Below are 22866 nucleotides of genomic sequence, written 5' to 3'. Positions count from 1 at the left end.
CCAATCAGAAAGGCCTACAGAGAGTAGAACCTTGAGTGACAGCTCTATAAACCAATCAGACGACACGTTACCACACGAGGGGGCGGGTGTTCCGATGAGAGCCGCTGAGTTTTCCGGTAGGAGCCGCAGCTCGAAGGGAGGAGGGCGAGTGTTGGCGACATGATCAAGAAGTTTGACAAAAAAGATGAGGAATCTGGTCCGTTAATGTCTCCAGGGGGGGAAAAAGGAGGCAGAGGGATCAGGGCTGGGTGGTATTTCCCTGTGGGGAGCCAATGTGAGGATAGCAGGGGGTGTGCGGCCTGTAACGGTCGTGAGGGGAGCGGGTAACGGGCCTGTGAGGAACAGGGCTCGGCCTTGTGGTTATTGAGGAGCGGTGTTGGGATAACAGCCTTCCTCCCATTGAGTCTATAGGGTTTGGACAGCATTGGGAGCACCCAGTGATTAAAAACTCCACGAAGTCATGTGGAAATGGAGCTCAGCTTGCACTGAACCCATCTATTGAGGTCTTATAACCCCCCCCTCCCAGTTCAAGTTGGTGTATTGATGCTGTGTTGAATGTGTGTGCTGTTAAGATCTTGCATTATAAGCCCAGAAGGCAAAGAGTGTCTTGGGCTATGTCAATGGAGAGGGAGATAGCAGGGCAGAAAGGCACTGTCCCCCTCTATTCTGACCTCCTGAGGTCCCACCTGGAGTATTGGAGCTGCATTAGGGCCTAAGCAAAAGAAGGATGTGGACCTTTTAGATTGTCCCCCTGTATTCTGACCTCCTGAGGTCCCACGTGGAGTATTGGAGCTGCATTAGGGCCTAAGCAAAAGAAGGATGTGGACCTTTTAGATTGTCCCCCTCTGTTCTGACCTCATGAGGTCCCACCTGGAGCTGCATTAGGGCCTAAGCAAAAGAAGGATGTGGACCTGTTAGAACTGGGCCAGTGGGTGGCTGTGAAGATGCTCAAAGGGCTGGAGCACCTCTCCTACAAGGACAGGCTGAGGTAGATGGGCTTTTTCAGCTTAGAGAAGAGAATGCTCCGTGGAAAGCTCCCCTTGCAGCCTTCTGGTGTTTAAAGGGAGCTGATAAGCAGGAGGGAAAAGAGCTTTTTATGTATGTGGGTAGCGGTAAGACAAATGGGAATTGGTTTTTAAACTAAAAAGGGGAGATTTAGTTCGGATGTTGGAGGTTTTTCATTGAGAGCGATGAGGTGCTTGCACAGAAGCTGTGGGAGCCCCATTCCTGAAGGTGTTCAAGGGCAGGTTGAATGTGGACCTGGGCAGGTTGATCTGGTGTCTGATTTAGTGGCTGTGACGGAGGTTTGGAACCAGATGATCTTTGAGGTCCCTTCCAACCCGAGCCATTCTCTGATTCTCAAGATGGGGGACTGGTTTTCTTTTACCTTATTTCACCTTACCTTTATTTTACCTCTCGTATATTCTATGAAATCAGAGGCTTCTCTCTGCTTTCTCTAAGAGGCTCAAACTCAATTGATTAGATATCTAATATATAGCTTATATGTCTAGTATATCATCTAATATATAGCCTATATGTCTAGTATGTAACCTAATATATAGCTTATATGTCTAGTATGTAATCTACTATATTAGATTATAGTAATTGATGTAGCTGGTTCTCCAAAATAAGGCAAAGGGATTGAGATGTCCCTTTATAACCACACAATAGATGGATTTGAGCTCCTAGGAAGAGCCAGGCTAGAAGGAGCCATGCAATATAGATAGATAGATGGATAGATAGATAGATAGATGTTTTGATGACTGCATTTTCTTAACCATGATCTCTCTTGTAACTCAGGTAGTGGCTCCAATCCTTTCCAGAACTTGGAGAAGAGTGCTGTGCTTCAGGAGGTATGAATGTTTGGTTTCGATTGGGAAGCATTTGCTAATGCTGGAGGAGGAGTTACAGTACAGCCAGCAGGAAATGTGAACGATTAAATGTGGATAGTCAATTTAAAATCACAGTGGGTGGGTGTGAAAGTGCACACAGTGTTACTCAGTGATATGCTATGAAAGGAGCTGAGTTGAAATAGTCTGGATTATACTTCTATTTTAAATTATTTTGCTAGTTCCAAGTAATAAACCAAATCACTGTCTCTGGTTCAGATTGCTGCCTATCCAGCTTGAACTGAGTGCCAAGAGGATGTTCATTAGGATGCATTTTAGAATGAAATAAAGGTTACAAGCTACTGGGCTGAGAACAGACTGCTTTAATTTTTCTGGTGAAGGAGAAATCATTATTGTTGGGTTATGCTGTAATAAGTATTTGTGCTGTGTTTGCAGGCTCGTATCTTTAATGAGACTCCTATAAATCCACGAAGATGCCTGCACATACTTACCAAGATCCTTTACTTGCTGAACCAGGTAACTATAATCATGTCTTATCACCCAGATTGCATGTTCACAAGATGAATTTCTGATTACTTTCATTTTGGAGGTGAAAGAAGAGCATAAGGTAGAGGGTGATGGAGTGAAAGGTTCTTTTTGTTTGTGAAGAAATTGGAAGCGTGGTAAGGAGGGAAGATTTATTATAGGTTACTGTGTGATCAGGATTCATGCACACACTTGTGTCAGGCAATTTCTAACATAGTTCCCATCAGCTGGTGTGGCTCTAAGCTGTTCAGTCCTGGTTGGCACAAGTCATCTCTACACACATCCTTCTTAACAGAACCAAAGCAATTGTTGACACAGTGATGTCAGAAGAGGGGACAGAGGCTACTTGATGAACTGCTCCATCCTTGTGGATGACACTTTTGATTGAAACCAAGTGGGTAACTTAGGTGATCTTGGTGTGTATTTCGTGGGAAGCACAAAGCAAGGAAAGGACTGTTATTCACAAGAGGAAAAAAGTCTTTGAAGAGAAGATTCTTGCTGTGTGAGTGGGTATTCTAAATAGAGTGGAGGCTAGTGGATAATTACAGTTCTTTCTCATCTTTTGTGCTACTTTCAGGGTGAACATTTTGGAACCACTGAAGCTACGGAAGCCTTTTTCGCAATGACCAGATTGTTTCAGTCTAATGATGTAAGTACCCAGTGTTTAATGATTTCTGTCTCTCTGGTTTTTTGGCTCGCCTGCTCTGTTTGTGAATCAGTTTGCAGTAGAATCATAGAATGGTCTGGGTTGGAAGGGACCACAGGGATCATCAAATTCCAACTCCTTTGCCATAGACAAGGTTGCCAGGTGCTAGATCAGATTGCCCTGGGCCTTCCATGCAACCTTTCCTTGAATACTTCCAGGAACAGGATACCCACAGCCTCTCTGGGCAGCCTGTTCCAGCACCTCACCACCCTCTTGGTGAAAAACTTCCCCCCGACATCTAATCTAAATCTTTCCTCCTTCAGTTTTAAACCATTGTGCCTTGTCCTATCACTCTCTACCTGTCTAAACAGTTGCTTTCCTTTGTGCTCGTAATCTCCCTTTAAATACTGCAAGGCCATTAGATCTTCTTTCAGCCTTCTCCAGACTGAACAAGCCTGGGGGCTTGAGACTATCGTCGTAAGAGAGGTGCTCCAGCCCTTGATCATCTTCATGGCCCTTCACTGGACCTCTCCAACATCTTGACACTTTTCCTGTGTTGGAGACCCCAGATGCAGTGCTCCATATGGGGCTTCATGAGGGCAGAGTCGAGAAGGATAACCATCTCCCTTGCCCTGCTGCCACCTCTCCTCTGATGCAGTGCAGGACACTGTTGGCTTGCTGGGCTGTAAGCACACATTGCTGGCTCATGCTCAGTTTATCATCTATTATCCCAGGAACCTGGAACAGGTTGCCCAAGGAGGTTGTGGATGCCCCATCCCTGGAGACATTCAAGGCCAGGCTGGATGTGGCTCTGGGCAGCCTGGTCTGGTGGTTGATGACCCTGCACATAGCAGGGGGGTTGAAACTGGATGATCATTGTGGTCCTTTTCAACCCAGGCCATTCTGTGATTCTGTAACATCTCTCTCACTTGTTTCTTGATTTGTCTGAAAGCAGGAAGGCTGCTATCTGATTACCAAGCATGGTTTTACTTTCATGCTTTGTATAGACGCAGGGGGAAGAGTTCTGTGTCTCATTTTTAAAACTAACAATGAGTGTTCATTCGTTTCTGCCTTTGAGTTTAATGGTTTTCTCTAATGTGTTTTCACAGCAAACCCTTAGAAGAATGTGTTACCTTACTATCAAAGAGATGGCCAATATTTCTGAGGATGTCATCATTGTCACAAGCAGGTAATACAACTTCTGGAGACACAATATCAAGAGCTCTGGAACAAGTAGCTGCATCAAAGCATGTTTGTTTTAGCTGCTGGCCTTTTCTTTAATCCTGATGAGTAAAGCTAAATAAGCCAGGTCCGTGGCAAAGCAATTTAATAGAGAGCGTGTTTTATAATGCTATGTATTTCTACAGGCTCTAATGTTACCAGTTTTCAAATAACTAATTCTGGGTCCTTGCAGTTATGCAGTAACTGCTTGAACAATAAATAAATGAGAGGAACTGAATGTCACAAACAACCTGAGGCACTGAGATGCTAAGGAAACATTAACAGGCTCTCCTTGGTTATTTCAGCTTGACCAAAGACATGACAGGGAAGGAAGATGTGTATCGAGGCCCAGCCATCAGAGCACTCTGCAGGATCACAGATGTAAGTACAAATCACAACACTTTTGTTTCAGAGATGACAAGTGTATTTAAAATCAAGTGATTACTCTGTATCATGGTGCACTCTTAGAGTAGAAGTGGAGCTGCCACTTTAGGGAGGGCTGCTCTAAAGCCATCCAATGATGTGATAATTCTGTGGAGCTATAGCACCAAAGCCATGGAGTTAAAAGGCAGGAGCTTTGGAGATATGGATTTTGCTCTCAGATTACTTTGCTGTGGACTTGAATTATGTCACTGAACCTTCAGGAGTGGGCACTTGCAAATGAAAGTGGTTTTAGAATCAGATTTAAGTGTTTTTCAGAGCTTTTTTGGATGTGTTCTGCATATGTTATTGTCTTAAAACTGCCTTTGTGCTCTGCCTCTGGAGTTTGAGTATCAATACCTTTCTCCCCGTCCTTTTCCACAGGGTACAATGTTACAAGCCATTGAGAGGTACATGAAGCAAGCCATTGTGGACAAAGTCCCCAGCGTGTCTAGTTCTGCACTAGTGTCTTCCTTAGTAAGTAAAGCATGTAGTTAGTGTGGATTGTTAATTTAACCAGTGAGAGGCTTGTCTTGGTTTTCAAAAGTGGAATATACTGATGGCCATGAAAATGCTTAACAGATTGGTGAGTGATTAAGAACAACCTGTTCTGTGCTGGGAAAGAATGGGCACTGCTGGTTCTGAAAGAGCAATTTGAGTTCTGCAACAGAAAGTAAAAGCACCTTGCTATGTGCTACGTGAATAGGAAATCAGTGGAATTGCTGCTATGATAAGACTGCCATGCAAGATTATTTTTGCTGATATGTGGTAGATGGGACAGCTGAAGACTTTCACTGTGTATTTTCTCTCCAATGTTTAAGAGAAAAGGCTGGAAATATCTTGTTTGCTTAATATTTGTTTTAAAGGGAGGAATTACGTGTGAGAGTCTGAGGTGCAAGAGAAACAGTGGTTTATAAGTGCATTCACTAAAGAGGCTGGCCTCACTGGTGGATCAAAGCAGTGCCCATATATTTCACAGTGCTTCTGATATTAGCTTGTCTGCAGTCTCAGTTTGTGGCTTCTTCCAGCATATGATGAAGATCAGTTACGATGTAGTCAAACGGTGGGTGAACGAGGCTCAGGAGGCAGCTTCCAGTGACAATATCATGGTACAGGTATGTTTCAGTGGTATTCTGTAAGTTCAAACAACTTTGGGAGAAGCATTAATACCAATTACTTTTTATTGTTCTCCTGGGGGGGGGGAAAAAAGGTAATTTTGACTTGAGGGAAAGAAGTCCACAGCTTCAAAAATCACAAGTTTTCCCACGATCCCACTGAAGGTTTATTAATTAAGAGATGGTGCTTTATTGCAATCCTCTGCCCTATCCTCACAAGTCTTCTGGTAGCTGGAATGCCATTGTTCATTCCATATGTTCAGTGTTATGAGACAGAAGGAGCAACAGATCTACCAAACCAGCTTTGTTGGTGCTCAGTTAGCAGCTTGATTAAGCTTGATGTGAATCAGTCCCATGGCAAAAAAAAAAGAACCTTGGTAAGAAACTGGAAGTGCTCCTTTGTACTTCAGTTTGGACTTTTGTACTTTACAATTTGTACTTCTTATGGTTTGGACTTTCAGTGTGTCAAGGATTTTTCTAGTCAGCTGTGATTCAAAGGGCTTGGGATATCTTGGATATTAAACATACTCCAGAAAATCAAGCTTTATTCTGCATCAGCATTAAGTAAGCTGAAGAATTTTGACATTTAATGGGGAGAAAAGGGAAGAAAGTAACTGAGGAGCTCTTTTCAGGCTTTCTCAATGGGGAGACAGGAAAAAGAAATGCTGCAGATCTTTGCTGCTTGTCAAGAGACTCAGATCATTTGAGACTAGAAGGAACTAGTGCTGAGAGACTGCAATTGTAAGGCACAGAAGAAAGCTAACAATTTACCTTTTCCAACTGCACCGTGTATTCAATGTCTTCATGTGTTCTTGTGCCTGTTTTTGGTTTCTTAGTACCATGCCTTGGGGCTGCTCTACCACCTTAGGAAAAATGACCGTCTCGCAGTTTCCAAGATGCTGAATAAGTTCACAAAGTCTGGCCTGAAATCCCAGTTTGCATACTGCATGCTGATCCGAATCGCAAGCAAACTCTTGAAGGAATCTGAAGAAGGGTAAGAAAAGAACAGCATGTGAACTGCAAAATTAATTGTGCTTTGAGATAAGGAGTAGGTAGAAGTAGGCAGAGCTGATGAGTAGCGGTTTGTATGGTAGTTGTGTGATAAGGTTTGACATCATACCAGCAGAGTTCAGCTGTCAGGGGGATTAAAACTGGTGAGCCATCTCAGGAGGGGAGGAGACTTGTGCTTTTCTAGTTAGATGCTGTTCAAACACAACACCTGCCTATGCTACAGCCTTGAAGGCAGAAGGATCTATCTTAATCTGCTCTCATGCTGGCAGAGATCTATGGGAAATTCATCTCATGGTGAAATTGTTTGATCAGTGAACATTTTTATTAGTGATGTGTAATACATAATTAACAAAGTATTTCTAGAAACCAGGAGTTGTGGCTTGTAGAAGATGAGCTAAAGATGAATGGAATAGTAGGGAACTGGAGTTTTGTTGTTCAAGTATGAGTTGAGCTATGCAGCAATGCAAGGAACAAGAGAATCATGCGCCAGTTGTGCTTTCTGTCATGTTCTCAGCAGCACCGTGTTGGGATCTGTATGTAGTTCAGCATCACAGCGTGAAACTTCTTTTTGTAGGCATGAAAGTCCACTCTTTGACTTCATTGAGAGCTGTCTGCGGAATAAGCACGAAATGGTTATTTATGAAGCTGCTTCTGCAATCATCCATTTGCCAAACTGCACAGCAAGGGAGCTGGCACCTGCTGTTTCAGGTTGGTTCAAGGATCCTTTTTCCCACTTTCTTGGCTGATAGAAAGGGTGGAAAAACACATTGGAGAGGCAGGTACAGCTTAAATGAAGCACTGGAGTCAAAATGTAAATGCTCTGCTTGTCCTCAAGTTCAGGGCCTTCTGGATGGAAAGTGGATTCCTTCTTCCCCATTTAATTCAGAGCTGTAGAGAGGGGGCAGCAGAGGTGCTATCTACAGAAGGAGAAGGTGGGAGGGAAAAGGTAGAGGAGGACTTGATAGAACAGATGTGACACTTTCTACTAGACGAACAGTGTTATTGTTGTATGGTGTAAAACTGGAGGCCATTTTCAATCTGCTTTTGAAACTAGTGGTAAATTACTGCATGAATGTTCAGTGTTCCATCTGCAGTTGGATGGGAATACACATGACTTCCTTCTCCCATTTTTAGAACAAGATTATATTTGATTTTCTGCAGTGGTGACTTCTTATTATACTACTTGCACCTCTGAATATCAGAGGGGCAGTACAAGGCAACTTCCCTTTCTACATCTGTTGTGGGCATAAAGGCTCTCATAAGGTGCCTAGAGCCAGGTTGTATTTGACGTTCTCTGTAGCATTATGTCACGGTTTACTTCTCTTGATTCTTTATTTTCAGTGCTCCAGCTTTTCTGTAGTTCTCCCAAACCTGTCTTGAGATATGCAGCTGTACGGACCCTTAATAAGGTGAGTGATTCCAAGATCTTCTAAACAAGCACAAATCTCTGAGCCATCAGAGAAAGCCAGGCTCTGGTGCCTGATGGTGCGTTGCCTAAAACAGAGCAACTACTTCATGTGATTACTGTATTCAGAAATACTCCTTGTTGGAAGATTGGCTTTTCCATGCCAGATTTTCTGGTGTGACAGAAATCTTTTCTGCCGTTTTTGCTCATTTCTGGACCATAAGCCTACTATAAGCTGTAGCTGGATAACTTGTGAGCTCTCAGCTATACCAGAAGCAGAGCCTTGAATATTTAATGCTGGAAAAGGTATAAATAGAACGTATGGAGGAAATAACATTCCGATTCTAAAGCTATAGCAGTAGTAGAGCAAGACTTGAGTCGAGCCATGTGGCTACAAAACCCATGAGCTGTAATGTACAGTTAGGAGAGTTCCTTTCAAATAGTGAAGAACCTGAGCTGTGATTACACCCTGCCAGCAGTCATATGATGTAGGCTGAATTGCAGTCCTTGCAAAACAGAGAAGTAATTGGGGAAAAAAAGAGATGCTTTGTGAACACTGGGCATCCCAGCGAAGCTTTGAATTGCAGGATGCCACTGCTCCCTTGTAGCTTTGAAATGGTTTCCTTTGCAGGTGGCCATGAAACATCCATCCGCAGTCACTGCCTGTAATCTAGACCTGGAGAACCTTGTGACAGACTCCAACCGCAGCATAGCCACCCTGGCCATCACCACATTGCTGAAAACTGGGAGCGAGAGCAGCGTGGACAGGCTCATGAAACAGATCTCTTCCTTCGTGTCAGAAATATCAGATGAGTTTAAGGTGTGGCATTGGAGGCCTCTGCTCTTTCCAGCTGCAGGTTTTTCTCCCATTCTTGTTTTTATTAAGCTTTTCCCATTTGTTCACCCTCCAGTGATTTATTAAAGTCTGATAGTGCAAAGCCAGCTTTATGTTTTAGAAGGTGCACTCATCTGTTTTCCAGCTGTCAAAATGGAAGAGAGGGCTGTGAGGAGACCTCATTGTGGCCTTGCAGTACTTGAAAGGAGCATATAAAGAGGAGGGGGAATGGATGTTTTCAAAGGTGGTCAGTGATAGGACAAGGGGGAATGGTTTTAAACTAAAACAGGGGAGGTTTAAGTTAGATATTAGGAAGAAGTTTTTAATCCAGAGGGTGGTGGTGCACTGGAACAGGTTGCCCAAGGAGGTTGTGGATGCTCCATTCCTGGAGGCATTCAAAGTCAGGCTGAATGTGGCTCTGGGTAGCCTAGTCTGGTGGTTGGCTACCCTACACATAGCAGGGGGTTGAAACTAGGTGATCTTTGAAGTCCTTTTCAACTCAGGCCATTCTGTGATTCTATGATTCTGTGAAATACTGTTTTATTTCCTCTCACCACTCCAAAAAATGATAAACATCATTTGGTTGATAACTGGTTCCTATGTAGTTTCCTATAAAACTCTCAACTGTCTTCCGGTTACCCACTTGGAGAGGGAGAGGGATTTTAACTGTTTGACTTGAGTCTATATTGCTTCAGTCTGATACTGTAAAGCCACTATAAAATCAGGTAATAACTTGGTTAGGGGTTGTTCATCTGTATGTGTCCCTCTCACATTGCAGAGCTGCCTTGAGGAGTATTGCATGACTATGCAAAGCTGGTATCAGCATGCAGAGGTCTTAACTTATCTAAAACTTATTTCTTTTACTTATTAAAAACAGTAAGTTTGAAACTGCAAAGAGCTTTGGGGACAAAATGTGGTCTGTCAAGTTGGAATTAGGTCAGGGTCATCAGAGGGCAGAGAGAGGAATGGGCCTTTGAATTCATTCCAGAATATAGTCCTCCTAGCAAGGCCAAGTCTTGCAGCATGTTGATGTGGAGTTGTTACTGCATTTATGCTGAGAGTTCCAGATTTCATCCTTCTTGTACAAGAATGTGATCTGTCAAGATGACAGTTTGAGATAGTGAGAAGCCTGTGCCTTCATAGAAAGATAAATGTGTGACTAACATCTGTCTCTGTTGTTTTGCAGGTAGTGGTAGTGCAGGCTATCAGTGCTTTGTGCCAGAAATACCCTCGGAAACACAGCGTCATGATGACTTTCCTCTCCAACATGCTCAGGGACGATGTAGGTTTGAAACATCCTTGGTTTAGTTCTTGGCAGGTAGCTCAGATGGTGGGAAGGGACTGTAATTACCAAAAACCTGTTTATTATGTGGGTCAAACCTGTCTGAAAGATGCTTATGAATTAGAGGTGGTACATAAAACAAACCTATCTGTAGAAATTCTAAGATGCTGTACCTGTATTGACCTGTGGATACTGGGAAGACCATGTTAGATTATCCAGCCTGCCTCCTCTTTTCTGTTTATATACAATTGTGTTCTTTTTCCCTAATGGGAAGAAGTAATCAAAGCTTGAGGGGAGCTGTGCAGCACTGTGGTCTGAGCTCTGCCTGCCCTGATGAGTGTTCTTGTTTTTCTCTTCCCAGGGAGGCTTTGAGTACAAGCGAGCCATTGTGGACTGCATCATCAGCATCATTGAGGAAAACTCAGAGAGCAAAGAAACAGGCTTGTCTCACCTCTGTGAATTCATTGAGGACTGCGAGCACACTGTCCTCGCCACAAAGATCCTACACCTGCTGGGAAAAGAGGGGCCCAGGACTCCATCTCCATCCAAATACATTCGTTTCATATTCAACAGGGTGGTGCTGGAGAATGAGGCTGTGAGGGCTGGTAAGTTCTCCTCAAAAGACCGATGGCTTTATGGTTCTTGGCAAAAGGATTGCAGGGTTGTTAAGGTGACCTTGGTCTGTAATCTCATTAATGTTAATGTAATGTTAATGTAATAACATTTAACTATTCTTGAAAATAAGGGTGTAGTTTAGTCTTTGCATATCACTGAAGGGTTTGTGGTGTGAAAGTGACAACCTTTTTAATAGGAACTGCAGGAGAACAGTGCACACAACACTCAGAATATGGCTGTGAAAACATGTCTGCAGATGGATTTAGCACCTCTGCCACCTCTTTTTCTCTTTCAGCTGCTGTAAGTGCATTAGCAAAGTTTGGTGCCCAGAATGAGAATCTTCTCCCAAGCATCTTGGTGCTTCTGCAGAGGTGAGTGAGTATGATTGCTGTGTATGCAGTGAGAGCTGGTAACTCTGGCATTCTGCATCCATGAAGAAGCAAGTTAGACCAAGCCAGAATGTGTGTAGGCTCTGCTAAGCAGAGGGTGTCTCTTTATGCTTCTTCAGGACTGCTGTAGGTGTGTCAGTGACAATCTGATATGAGAATGTTCCTTAGAAGGCAATAAATAGACAGTGCTGTAGTAAGCATGCGTACTTCTGCATTCATCTGTAGTAAGAAAATAGGTTTCCATGTTACTCAGAGAGAGTAACTTGTATATGGCTGAGTAGTGATCTCAGCTGTCCCAGTTTCACATATTTCCATCTCTTGCCTTCATAAATGGCCTTATACCTTCCTGAGAGAGCTGACTGCTGCCCTCCTGTTCTCCACAACAGGTGTATGATGATGAAGTTCGGGACAGAGCAACGTTCTACTTGAATGTTCTTCAGCAAAGGCAGATAGCCCTGAATGCTGCTTATATTTTTAATGGTGAGTGACAGGGAGGATTCTGTGCACCCTTAGAAGTCTGAGCTATTATTTCACATTATGGATGGGTTTTGTTGCTGTAAGAAGAGTCTGACTATAAGGAATCTTGTCTAACCTGGGTCAGAATAACCAGAAGGAGCATAACCACGTGTTTTTTTCTGTTACTAGTGCTTTGCTGAGCAATATTCATGCTAACTGAGAATGGCATATTTAACAAGGTATGGGAAAGGCTGTTAGGTAAACAGAGCAGGAATGTCGGATGGGTGTTTTCATCATTGCCTCTTTCTCTGCTTAGACCAAGTTTCTTAACCTTTGCTCTGTCTTCTCCGTGGAAAAAAAAAATGAGGTTGACACATCTTGCTGTGACCGTTGGTTATAAAAATGTTTTATGGTCCTGTGGCTGAAAGATCATGCAAGCAAAGGGATTAAGATTTAAGACTATTCTTCTCTCAAGTGATCTATTTAGGCTCCAGTGCCCTTTGGAAAAGGGTTTCTGTGTCATCTTCAGCTCTTTAATTCTATTTAGGATCTTTATGTACTTCATGTGTGTGCATGGATGCAAATGTGTGTGTGTTGACTAAGAAATTAAAGTACTTTAACCAGCTGTTTGTTAGCCAAAGTCCAAGTCCATCTAGCTGTGAACTCTAGATTCCATGCAGGAGTTTTTCTCTGCAGTCTGATCCAAAGGACAGGCTACAGAGGAGAACTTTATGAATAGTTGTACTTGATCTCAAGAAGGATGTGACATGAACACTGCTAAGTTTTTCGGACTCTGGTGCCTTGTGGCTTCTAGGCAATACAAAACTGGCTGTGTTTATTTGTCAGCCCTGTATCATAGTGCCTGTAGGTTTTTTGACAGTTCCACCTGTCGAAACTAAAATCTTCTGCCTGCTTTTCTGCTTTGCAGGGCTGACTGTCTCTGTTCCTGGAATGGAGAAAGCCCTGCACCAATATACACTGGAGCCTTCTGACAAACCTTTTGATATGAAAACAGTTCCTCTGGCCACTGCGCCCATCTTTGAACAGAAAGCAGGTAATGCTCAGACTTCCTGTAATCAGGTTCTAGGCAAGACTGTAACCGTTCAGGTTGCCATAATGATACATAATATCTGTAAATTGGCTGCTGTCCTGGTTGGATGAGGTTAAGGCTGGCTAAGTTGAATGCGTTATGCAGTTTAGTGTTACAGACTTTGCCTGAGCAAGCCTGTCTGAGCTTCACAGAGGAAGGAAAACAACCTCTTCCCCCCCCCCAATAAAAAAGGGTTGGCAAGATGGTGTTATGCATTCTGCTGATATTATCAGAGGGAAGTTTGTACGTCATCAGAATTTATTATCTCATAAATGCTTGAGAAAAAACACGTTCCAGAAGAACCAAATCATTTCACTGGCTTCATCCTCTGACTTTGTGTAATCTTGCATCTTGGCCTTGGAAAACCTTTCTAGAAAGCATTGTAGGGTTGTTGTTTGTTTTTTTTTTCCTTGTCTCATTTTCTTATCTTTTAGATATGGGATTTCAGATTCCCTGGCTTGAATGATCTCACATAAGCAGAGTGAAGAAGTTAATGACTTATGAGAAATGGCAGCTTGTCTTGAGTACTGCTGTGCTCGTATATCACAGCTGTGGTTGTGCTGTGCAGTGAAAGTGGAGCAGTCATGCAGTCAGTGTAGTGAGCTTTTAGCTGGCTATTCTAGACTACAGTGTGCCTTCATCATCAAATCTTTCCATGCAATCCAATATTGCCCAGCAGAAGAGGCTTTTAAACACATGTGTAATGAAGTGGCAGTGGTAATGAACACAATGTGTGAAGTGCTACAGGCTAATGAGTTTTTAGCATAGATACAAAGGCATTTAGAGCTGCACGGTGGAGCTAACAGCACAATGTCTTTTCTTGTCACAGAGATTTCCCTAGTGACCAGCAAACCTGAAAAAGTTGCCCCTTCACGTCAGGATATATTCCAAGGTATGAGAGAAGATCAATGCTTGAAGTAGTGGGAGGATTGCTACAGGTCAGGTGGGAGGGATGGGCATGCCTATCACTGAGTGTCTGTTTCCTTTTCCTCTCTGTGCAGAGCAACTGGCAGCCATTCCAGAGTTCAAGAGCTTGGGGCCATTATTCAAGTCTTCAGAGCCAGTGCAGCTCACAGAAGCAGAAACAGAGTATTTTGTTCGTTGTATCAAACATGTGTTCACCAATCACATTGTTTTCCAGGTAAGGGTGCCACATCTAGAGGTTGGTGGCCTTGCCTGTGGGCCCGGGGGGGCTTGGAACTTGATGGTCTTTGGGGTCCCTTCCTACCCAAGCCATTCTATGATTCTAAGGGAAATTAAGCATTGCTGCCAGAGCGTTTTAGCTAATCTGAGGAAAGCTGCTGATTAGAAATGCTTCTGCTCTTGAGACCTTTTCATCTTATACTTCTGCAGTTCGATTGCACAAACACGTTAAATGATCAACTGTTAGAGAGAGTCACTGTGCAGATGGAGCCATCGGATGCTTATGATGTGATCTGCTGCATCCCAGCACCCAGCCTGGCTTATAACCAGCCAGGCATGTGTTACACCCTCGTCCAGATGCCCCAGGATGACCCCACTGCAGGTACCCATCAGTTGTTAAAATGTTTGGTCTGTGGGATTCGAGTCCATACTAAGATTCCAGTGCTGCTTTTCTCATCTGCTTTACATGTTGGTTTTTATGTAGGACCTGTGTTTGTGCAAAATAGTACACATCATTTTTTTAAACTAATCATTCATGTTGGATGATGAAAAATGAGGTGGTAGTGAGGAATAGAATGCAGGTGGTACAGGAAACTTGAGTTTATTACCTTGAGTTGATGAAAGCAGGGATGCTGGGGTGGTGTTTGGGAACAGAGTCAGCAAAACAAAAATGCTAACGGAGTAAAAATCAATGGGTAGATTAGACCTTTATTTCTTTCTGCTGACTTGTTCATGCTTCAAATAAGCTCAGTTGGATCTGAAGTTGATTTCACATGATTCAGCTTATCAGTGAGCTGGATTTTTTGGGTAGCAGAAGATCAGAACTAGTGTGAATCCCTAAACTGTGATTTTTGGATCCACTTGTCAGGAACCCTTGCAGTGTTTCTCCTGGTGGCTGATGCTGACTGGGCCATGCTTCAGCACTCTGCAAGTTGGTGGAGCTGTGCTTTTCACACTGTTGTATGCTCCCCTTCTGAGATCTTCCTTTGGTCTTCATCTTGGATTCTAGGGGAAATTCTTTAAGATGGAAAGTGTTTTGACCACTGCCTTGTCTATATCTTTGGGGGAAAAATCTGATGTATTTTCCTCCAAGTTTCTTTTTTGGGAAGCAAGGGCTCAAGCAGAAGAAACTGTACCATTAACCTTTACGGGCTTTTCCTTTCCTCCCCAGTTGCTTGTACTTTCAGTTGCACAATGAAGTTCACTGTCCGGGACTGTGACCCAAACACTGGAGTCCCAGATGAAGATGGCTATGATGATGAGTACGTGGTGAGTTCTGGACTGTTTTTATGTCTTTTTGTCATTAATTCTAAGTATATGATTATCAGATCTAAAGCCAGTAGAAGAGAACACAGGGTGTACCTGAAACACTGTTTCCAAAATCTTCTAGCTCATGACTGCTCAGATCCTTACCCAACACCATGCTTCTGACAGAAGTTAGTTTGGCTTTAGTGCCATATGAACATAGGATTTGTGGCAGCAGGTGTGAAAGAAGCGATAGCTCTGACTCAAAAAAGCAATTGTCCCATTTTCTGCTCTCCTTTGGTTTCACTGTTTCTTTTCTGTATATTTTTCTTCTAAGCTTTACAGGTGGCCACCATAAATACTGACTTCTCTGCTTTTTTTCGTGTATTATCATGTGTTTCTTCTGAAATTAAAGCCAGAGTTGTCTCATCAAAGTGCTGCTCTGCCTTTGTTTTTCTTTCGAAGAGTTGAATCCTTCTTGTAAGCAGCAGCTGAAAATCTCCCTTGCTTTTTTTCCTGTCAGCTGGAAGATTTGGAGGTGACAGTGTCTGACCATATCCAGAAGGTTTTGAAACCCAACTTTGCAGCTGCGTGGGAAGAAGTGGGAGATGACTTCGAGAAAGAAGAAACCTTTGCACTGGGTTCAATTAAAACCCTTGACGGTAAGATTATTTGACCTCATTTATTACTGACCCATGTAGTAATCCTGGTAAATCTTCCACTCTAAGAAGGTAGTTAGTGTGGGAGGAGGAGGATTTGGTGCCTTCTAACGTGATATGTCCCAGTTACAAAGCTTTGTGTTGCAGTATTGGGACTGTCATGAGTGGAAGCGTGGCAGTTCTCAGGCTGAGGCTGGTTGAAGGGAGGAGTGCCTTTCTAGGCTGTTAAGACAGCAGAAAGGACATCACAAGTTAGTTGTTCTCACAGAAAGCTTGGCACCGAGCTGGTGATAACTTTCCTTTTTCAATTTCTGAATGCAGAAGCTGTCAATAACATCATCAAGTTCTTGGGCATGCAGCCCTGCGAGCGATCAGATAAAGTGCCAGAGAACAAAAATTCTCACACGCTCTACTTAGCTGGTACGTATTCACACTGTTTGTTTCCATGTTTCTCACACAGGCAGATGTTTTTACTACACGATGGGAAATAGGTTAGGAGATTCTGCTCACTTCGTTCCTCTCTGTGGAGAGCTGTGAGTTGAATGCAGCTGGTGCTCATTTTGCAGTTTGCTGCTGTGGGTGTACTCAGGCTGTATGTCTCAGCATGAAGGTATTCTACATGTGGGAACAGCAGTGAATCCTTTGAATAAGAACTTCCATAAACACTTAACTAAATTCCTTGCTAGAAGTAGATTTCTAGGACTAAATTCCTTGCTAGAAGTAGATTTCTAGGACTAAATTCCTTGCCTTAGAAGTTAGATTTTCTAGGACTAAATTCCTTGCTAGTAGTAGATTTCTAGGACTAAATTCCTTGCTAGAAGTAGATTTCTAGAGACTTAAATTCCTGCTAGAAGTAGATTTATATAGGACTAAAATTCCTTTGCTAGTAGTTAGATTTCTGGACCTAAATTCCTTGCTAGAAGTAGATTTCTAGGACTAAATTCCTTGCTAGAAGTAGATTTCTAGGACTAAATTCCTTGCTAGAAGTAGATTTCTAGGACTATTTTGTTTTCAAGTTCCTGCCACTAAAGCCCCATCCTAAAATGGCCTGTTGTGTCCACATTTATTTGGTAATAGTGGTTCAGACTTATGCTTCTAGGCAGCCACTGGAAATTGAGCCAGTGGACTGTGCCTTCATGGCAGAATTGCAGTGTATTGCCTTATCAAACTGGAAGTGGGCTTTAGCTATTCCCTTCCCGGTTTCTGTCCATTTGAATCTACCTGCCCCCCCCCAGCAACTCATGCTGTGTCTGAATGTCTGTTATTATCTTCAGTCTTGGCCTCAAGAGCTGAAGGAATTTAAAGTTTTGGCTTAATCCCAATGCAAATGGCCACAAGCTCAATCTGTCTTCTTGTTGTTTTTGGTCTTCAGGTGTGTACAGAGGTGGTTGTGATGTGCTGGTAAGGTCCAGGCTTGCGCTGGGAGATGGCGTGACCATGCAGGTGACAGTCAGAAGCAAGGAAGAAATGCCTGTAGATGTCATCCTGGCTTCTGTAGGCTGAGTGTTACAGTGCCTCAGCTACAGTGGAAACTTTGCAAACATCAGCTGGGTGTTAACCAGATCCAAGCAGTCTGTCTGTCCTTCTGCATGTTGGTTTTTACTCCTCAATTTGGTAAACATTTTGTATGATGTTACAGTAGTGGCTGGAACTGAGCCTTTCCCTTGTCCTTCCCCTCACCATCACTCTCTCATTCCTCTCTAACTTATTGTCTCTGGCCACTGGCAAGTAGAGCAGGGAAAATAAAAGATGTAGGTGGTAAGAGAAATGGAACTGGATTTTTGTCAAAACCAATTTTTATTAACAGAAAATAAACACTGGTTCAAGTGGAATTCCTATGAATGACAGTCAATAAAATAGAAAACTCTTCTTCTAATTCTGTCTGCTTCTAAGTCTTCCATTCAAAAAAAATGAGCCTCAGCAGAAGCCCCTTATTCCTAAAGGGGTGCTGTTAAATGTAAGTAGTTAAACACACAAACCCTGCAGACTCTGCCAGCCCATAAATGTAGTTTCTTTAGATAATTTGGTGTAAAATAGAGACAAAAAAAACCAACAACCCAATGTATATAGAGATTAAACTTTGCCTTTGAATGGCATATTCCTTTTGTACTGCAGAATAACAGTTCTCTGAACCTTGTCAGATTATACCAAACACCACTGCAGCTTTCTCCGGGGCTTCAAGCTACAAAAAGTCCTTTATCAAATGTTGGAAATAGAAGGGGAAGGAGGGACCTTGTGCTGACCTCCTTGTAAAGAGAGATTATCAAAGCCAAAATTATGGTGCTTGGATGGCCCTTGACAGGCACAAATACAACGCGGCGTTGCTGTCTATACTTTGGGGGCTTACAGATCCAAAGTGTTGTATCTGGAGATAAAAATGAAGGTCTCTTGAACTGTAAATAGAGAGAATGGAGCTGCAGCAGCTCAGAAGGAGTTGATGAAGTTCAAATACGCATTCAGGAAACCTGTTGGATCCTCCAGCTGGGGGTAGTGGCTGATGTGGTCATCCAGCACTGACACTGTAGACATGGGAAGCACTTTTCTGTTGGAAGAATGGAGCAAGACTTAAACACAGGAACTGCAGCAAGCTCAGAAATCCACCAGCTGGTGAATGCTTTATTTCACAGGTAGGATTCTCTCCATAACTTGGATTTGGACACCAAAAACACTCCAAGAGCTGCAGCTGACCCCTGTTCTATCTTCTGAAATCAACCACAGAAATCCAAAAGAGCTGCAACTGACCCCTGTTCTATCTTCCGAAATCAAGCACTTAAGATTTACTATCGCATGCATAATAGCTGTGACTAAGAATTGTTACTCTGATGCCTAAAACTGGGAAACAATTTCCAAACTACTGTACTGCCTGACCATGTAGATTGGAGGTAAAAAAGAAAACCAGCCCATGGAAAGGGAGCTGAGACAAAACCCCATGTGAATGTGGGTGAAATGAAACCCCAGCTGCTTACTGCTGCTCTGTGTCTTACTTGTAAAGCTGGAGAAACTCTGGGTGTGGATTCACAGGGTCCAGGGGCCCGTAGATTAAATGTACTGCAAAAAGAAGTACAAATTGAGCTTTTGTATCCAAGGACATCGTCAACCAAGCCAAAGAAGTGATCCAACTGAACCTTAAACTGGAGCCACCCCTGCACAGACCCAACTTGAGCCTTGTTATCAGCACTGCAAGAAGCTCCTTGATGAATGGAAGGAGCCAGCACCACGCTTCAGTGCCTCTGGGGATGGGAGCCTTACTCCAAATGGAAAAAGAAACAGTTCCTACTTACGTGGGACAGAGGTGGACATCAAAGCCCCAACCCAGCGGTCTCTGTGCTTCTTCCTCTGGTTTATATACTGCAAAATACTGAAGAGAAGCCCGTTGTTACACAGCTGATGCATTCAGATCACACCCTACATCTTTTGGGGGGTAAACAGTGATCCCAAAGCCCAACAGAAGCATCTAGAGACTGAAAGTCCTATATCCAGACACCTGGCTGAGCACTGGCAACCTTCAGAAGCGTCAAACCCAAGAGCAATCCCAGCAGCATACCTGTCCACAACCAGATTGCCATCGTTGGTCCTCACCGCCGTCCACATGTCCCAGTACTCTGCCTGTGAGGGCTGCGTGTATGGCCCAAAGACAGCTCCAAGCCTGAAAGGAGTCCAGGGCACAAAAGGGTCAGCGCTCCCACCTTATGCTGTGAAACACATGGGTGCCAGCAAACCCTACAAGTCATCTCCCAAACACACTTCACATTTGACCCGAAGGCTTTTTGGAAATCAAAGAAATATCTGGTGAAAATACACATCTGATCCTATACCTTATGTAAAGTGTGAAGAGGTTTTATTGCTTCTAACATGTGCAATTCCATCCTCATAGGAGAGAAGGATTCTGGAAAAATAAACCACTTTTCCAACTCTGGAGCATCTAAACCATTATTCAAATCCAGGAACAAACTTCTGCTGGGACACTGCCTGGGATTTCTCTCTCTTTGCCAAATACCCAATATGTAAATCCCCACACTCACCCTTCACATCCCCCACCCATGGATGGAACCAGGCATCACAGAACCCAACTCACCCTCTGGAGAAGAAGAAGAAGTTCATCAGCCTCGTGATGATAGGGGACAGCAAGCCTCCATCCTTGAGAACCTGGGGCAGAAGGAAGAAGTAGGTGGCAGTGCTCTGTAGGGCACAGGTGGATGATTCTGGTCTGCTTTTCCCACAGGCAGCAGCTCACCTTCTGTATGAATCTGGGGTAGTATGTCTCAGGGAAGATTCCTGGAAGGATCACAGAGAACAGAGTTGTAATGCCCTAATTGTTTTGTTCTGCATTTCCCAGTCTTTCAGCAATCGTAGCCAAAGGATCTCTAAAATCTGACCCTACATCGCAGTGTGCTGGGAAAACCTTACCTCCATTTGACAAGCAGAGGCTGTTGATCAGGATGCTGCCAGTTTTATTGTGCTCGTACCTGGGAGCAGAAGGGAAGATGGTGAAACACCCTCTATGAGCTGCAGGACATCTCTAAGAACATCCTTCCAACCCAACATCCCACGATTCTACAATCTCTAATGTCCTTTTCAACCCCAAATCCCACGATTCTACGATCTCCAATGTCCTTTTCAACCCCAAATCCCACGATTCTACGATCTCCAATGTCCTTTTCAACCCCAAATCCCACGATTCTACGATCTCCGTTTTCTAACTCAACCTCCCGTGATTCGATGACCTTTGAGATCCCTTCCAAAACAACCATTTGATTCTACGACCACGAAACAAGCAGACCAGCAACCTGTGGAGCAGCTCCTGTGCTACCGTATCCCCGTAATCGTGGGACAGGAGGTTTATCCTCTGGTGGTGGAGGCCGAGGTGACGCACCAGCCGCTCGACGATGCTGGCTTGCTCAAAGATGGAGTAATGGTGGGGCCTCTGCCAAGGAAAGGAGAACTACTGTGAGAGCATGGCCTCTATGAACCCACAAACACTCCAAAATAAAGACCCTGATGGAGGAGATGTGAGCTCAGAGCAGCCAACCCAACCGGTTGGGATGTCCCCGTAACCATTCTCCATATCTCCTAAAGGACCTCACACCCAAGGAAGGGCAGTGACTGAACACACCTCCACTATGAACCTTATTTATCCCTTCTGCTATTAGAACATCTCATTCCTTCTCTAGAAATTACAAACAGGGGGAAGAAACTGGGATATGAAACCCAAATGAACGCCAATCCACAAACCCATAATAGCTCCTCTTTCCAGGCTACGTACAGGTTTATCGCTGAACCCGAACCCTACAAAATCCAGAGCTATCACCCGGTGGAAGCGTTGGGTCAGACCTTCCCATATCTGCAAGGAAGAAAAAAGATGTAGGAAAATAGGAGCTCTGCCAGAAGGGAGGAATCCCAGCGGGGTGTCCACATCTTCTCACCTTGCTCCAGTCGTAGCTGGACGTGGGGAAGCCATGCAAGAGGATGACGACGTCAGAGCTGCCCACAGCACCAGTGGAATCTACAGAGGGAATGGAAAGACCTCAAGGTGTATCACCACCAAAACTAAAGGATTTTAGCCCAGATATCACCCGCAACCCCATTTCCTGGTGGCCATGAGGTGTCCTCACCTCTATAGAAGATGCTTTGGTGTTTGTAGGTGAAGAAAGCTCCGGAGGCCTTCCAAGAGAGCAGCGCTGGGGAGAGCCGTGGGGGTGGGATGTGTAGGTACACGGCCAGGAGCGGGACGCTGAGCAGCCCCACCTGCACCCACCACTCCTTCATCCTGCACGAGGTGGGAGAGCTTGTCCCTATAACTTCATTCCCATAAATGTCTGTCCACCCCATATCCCCCCATCCCCATCATCTCATGTCCCCACAACCTCACATCCCCATAACCCTCCCCCATGTCCTCATTCCCATTCCCCGTTACCCTCCCCCATCTCCATTCCCTAAATCCCATAACCATACCCCATAACCCTCTCTATGTCCCCACTGCCCACCCATCCTCATAACCCACCCCCAATCCCAGTAAAGCCTATAATCCTCCCCATAACCATTTCTATACCCATAAACCATCCCTCATCCCTACAACCACACCCCTGTTCTCATAACTCCTCTATATCCCCGTAACCACCCAATCTTATAACCACGTTCCCATAGATGCCTGTTGTCCCCCATAACCCTCCCAATGTCCCCATAACTTCACATCCCCATAACCCTTCCCACGCCCATGACCCCATAACCATCCCCTATGCTCTCAAAACACACCCACGACCCTACAACACCCACAGTGTTGTATCCCCATAACCTTTCCCATATCCCCACAACACCCAGCTCACAACCCTTCCCGTGGCTCCATAACCCACCCTATGTCCCCATGACCCTTTATATGCCCCTATAGCCTCCCCATAGACTCCCCACATCCCCCATGACCCTTTCTATGCCCCCATAGCCTCCCCACAGCCCCCATGACCCTTTCTATGCCCCAATATCCTCCCCACAGCCCCCATGACCCTTTCTATGCCTCTATAGCCAACCCACAGCCCCCATGACCCATCCTATGCCCCCATAACCTCCCCATAGCCCCCATGACCCACCCTATGCCCCCATAGCCTCCCAATGGCCCCCATGACCCACCCTATGCCTCTATAGCCTCCCCATAGCCCCCATGACCCTTTCTATGCCCCCATAGCCTCATAGCCTACCCACAGCCCCCATGACCCACCCTATGCCCCCATAGCCTCCCCATAGCCTCCCCACAGCCCCCATGACCCGTTCTATGCCCCCATAGCCTCCCAATGGCCCTCCCCACAGCCCCCATAGCCCCCATGACCCACCCTATGCCCTCATAGCCTCCCCATAGCATCCCCACAGCCCCCATAACCCACCCTATGCCCCCATAGCCACCCCACAGCCCCCATAACCCACCCTATACCCCCATAGCCACCCCACAGCCCCCAAACACCCTATAGCAC

General features: G+C 44.5%; 2 protein-coding genes across 2 annotated transcripts; one reads left to right on the top strand and one right to left on the bottom strand.

Annotated features, from left to right (window-relative positions):
* The first annotated feature begins 66 nt into the window (after positions 1-66).
* Positions 67-17783, top strand: COPG2 (COPI coat complex subunit gamma 2). The gene is given in 24 exon segments (XM_015858646.2): positions 67-196; positions 1801-1853; positions 2286-2366; positions 2953-3024; positions 4131-4210; positions 4548-4623; positions 5047-5139; positions 5691-5777; positions 6614-6771; positions 7363-7496; positions 8130-8197; positions 8825-9013; positions 10215-10310; positions 10672-10915; positions 11221-11300; positions 11701-11794; positions 12699-12824; positions 13690-13752; positions 13862-14001; positions 14214-14385; positions 15175-15272; positions 15772-15910; positions 16229-16327; positions 17280-17783. Coding segments are annotated over 24 exon segments (2610 nt in total). The 5' UTR covers positions 67-159; the 3' UTR covers positions 17411-17783.
* On the bottom strand, positions 17682-21743 carry MEST. Its single transcript, XM_015858257.2, has 11 exons — positions 21520-21743; positions 21331-21410; positions 21171-21248; positions 20695-20831; positions 20315-20373; positions 20142-20182; positions 19983-20053; positions 19452-19553; positions 19189-19265; positions 18892-18955; positions 17682-18449 (listed from the first exon to the last, which is right to left on the bottom strand). The coding sequence occupies exons 1-11, from the start codon at positions 21734-21736 to the stop codon at positions 18332-18334; spliced, it is 1044 nt and encodes a 347-aa protein (XP_015713743.1). The 5' UTR covers positions 21737-21743; the 3' UTR covers positions 17682-18331.
* Between the last annotated feature and the right edge of the window lie 1123 nt (positions 21744-22866).

This window comes from Coturnix japonica, chromosome 1, assembly GCF_001577835.2.
Source record: "Coturnix japonica isolate 7356 chromosome 1, Coturnix japonica 2.1, whole genome shotgun sequence".
Taxonomy (NCBI): domain Eukaryota; kingdom Metazoa; phylum Chordata; class Aves; order Galliformes; family Phasianidae; genus Coturnix; species Coturnix japonica.
Note: the sequence above shows the minus strand (reverse complement) of the source record. Positions and strands in the feature narration are given on the sequence as shown.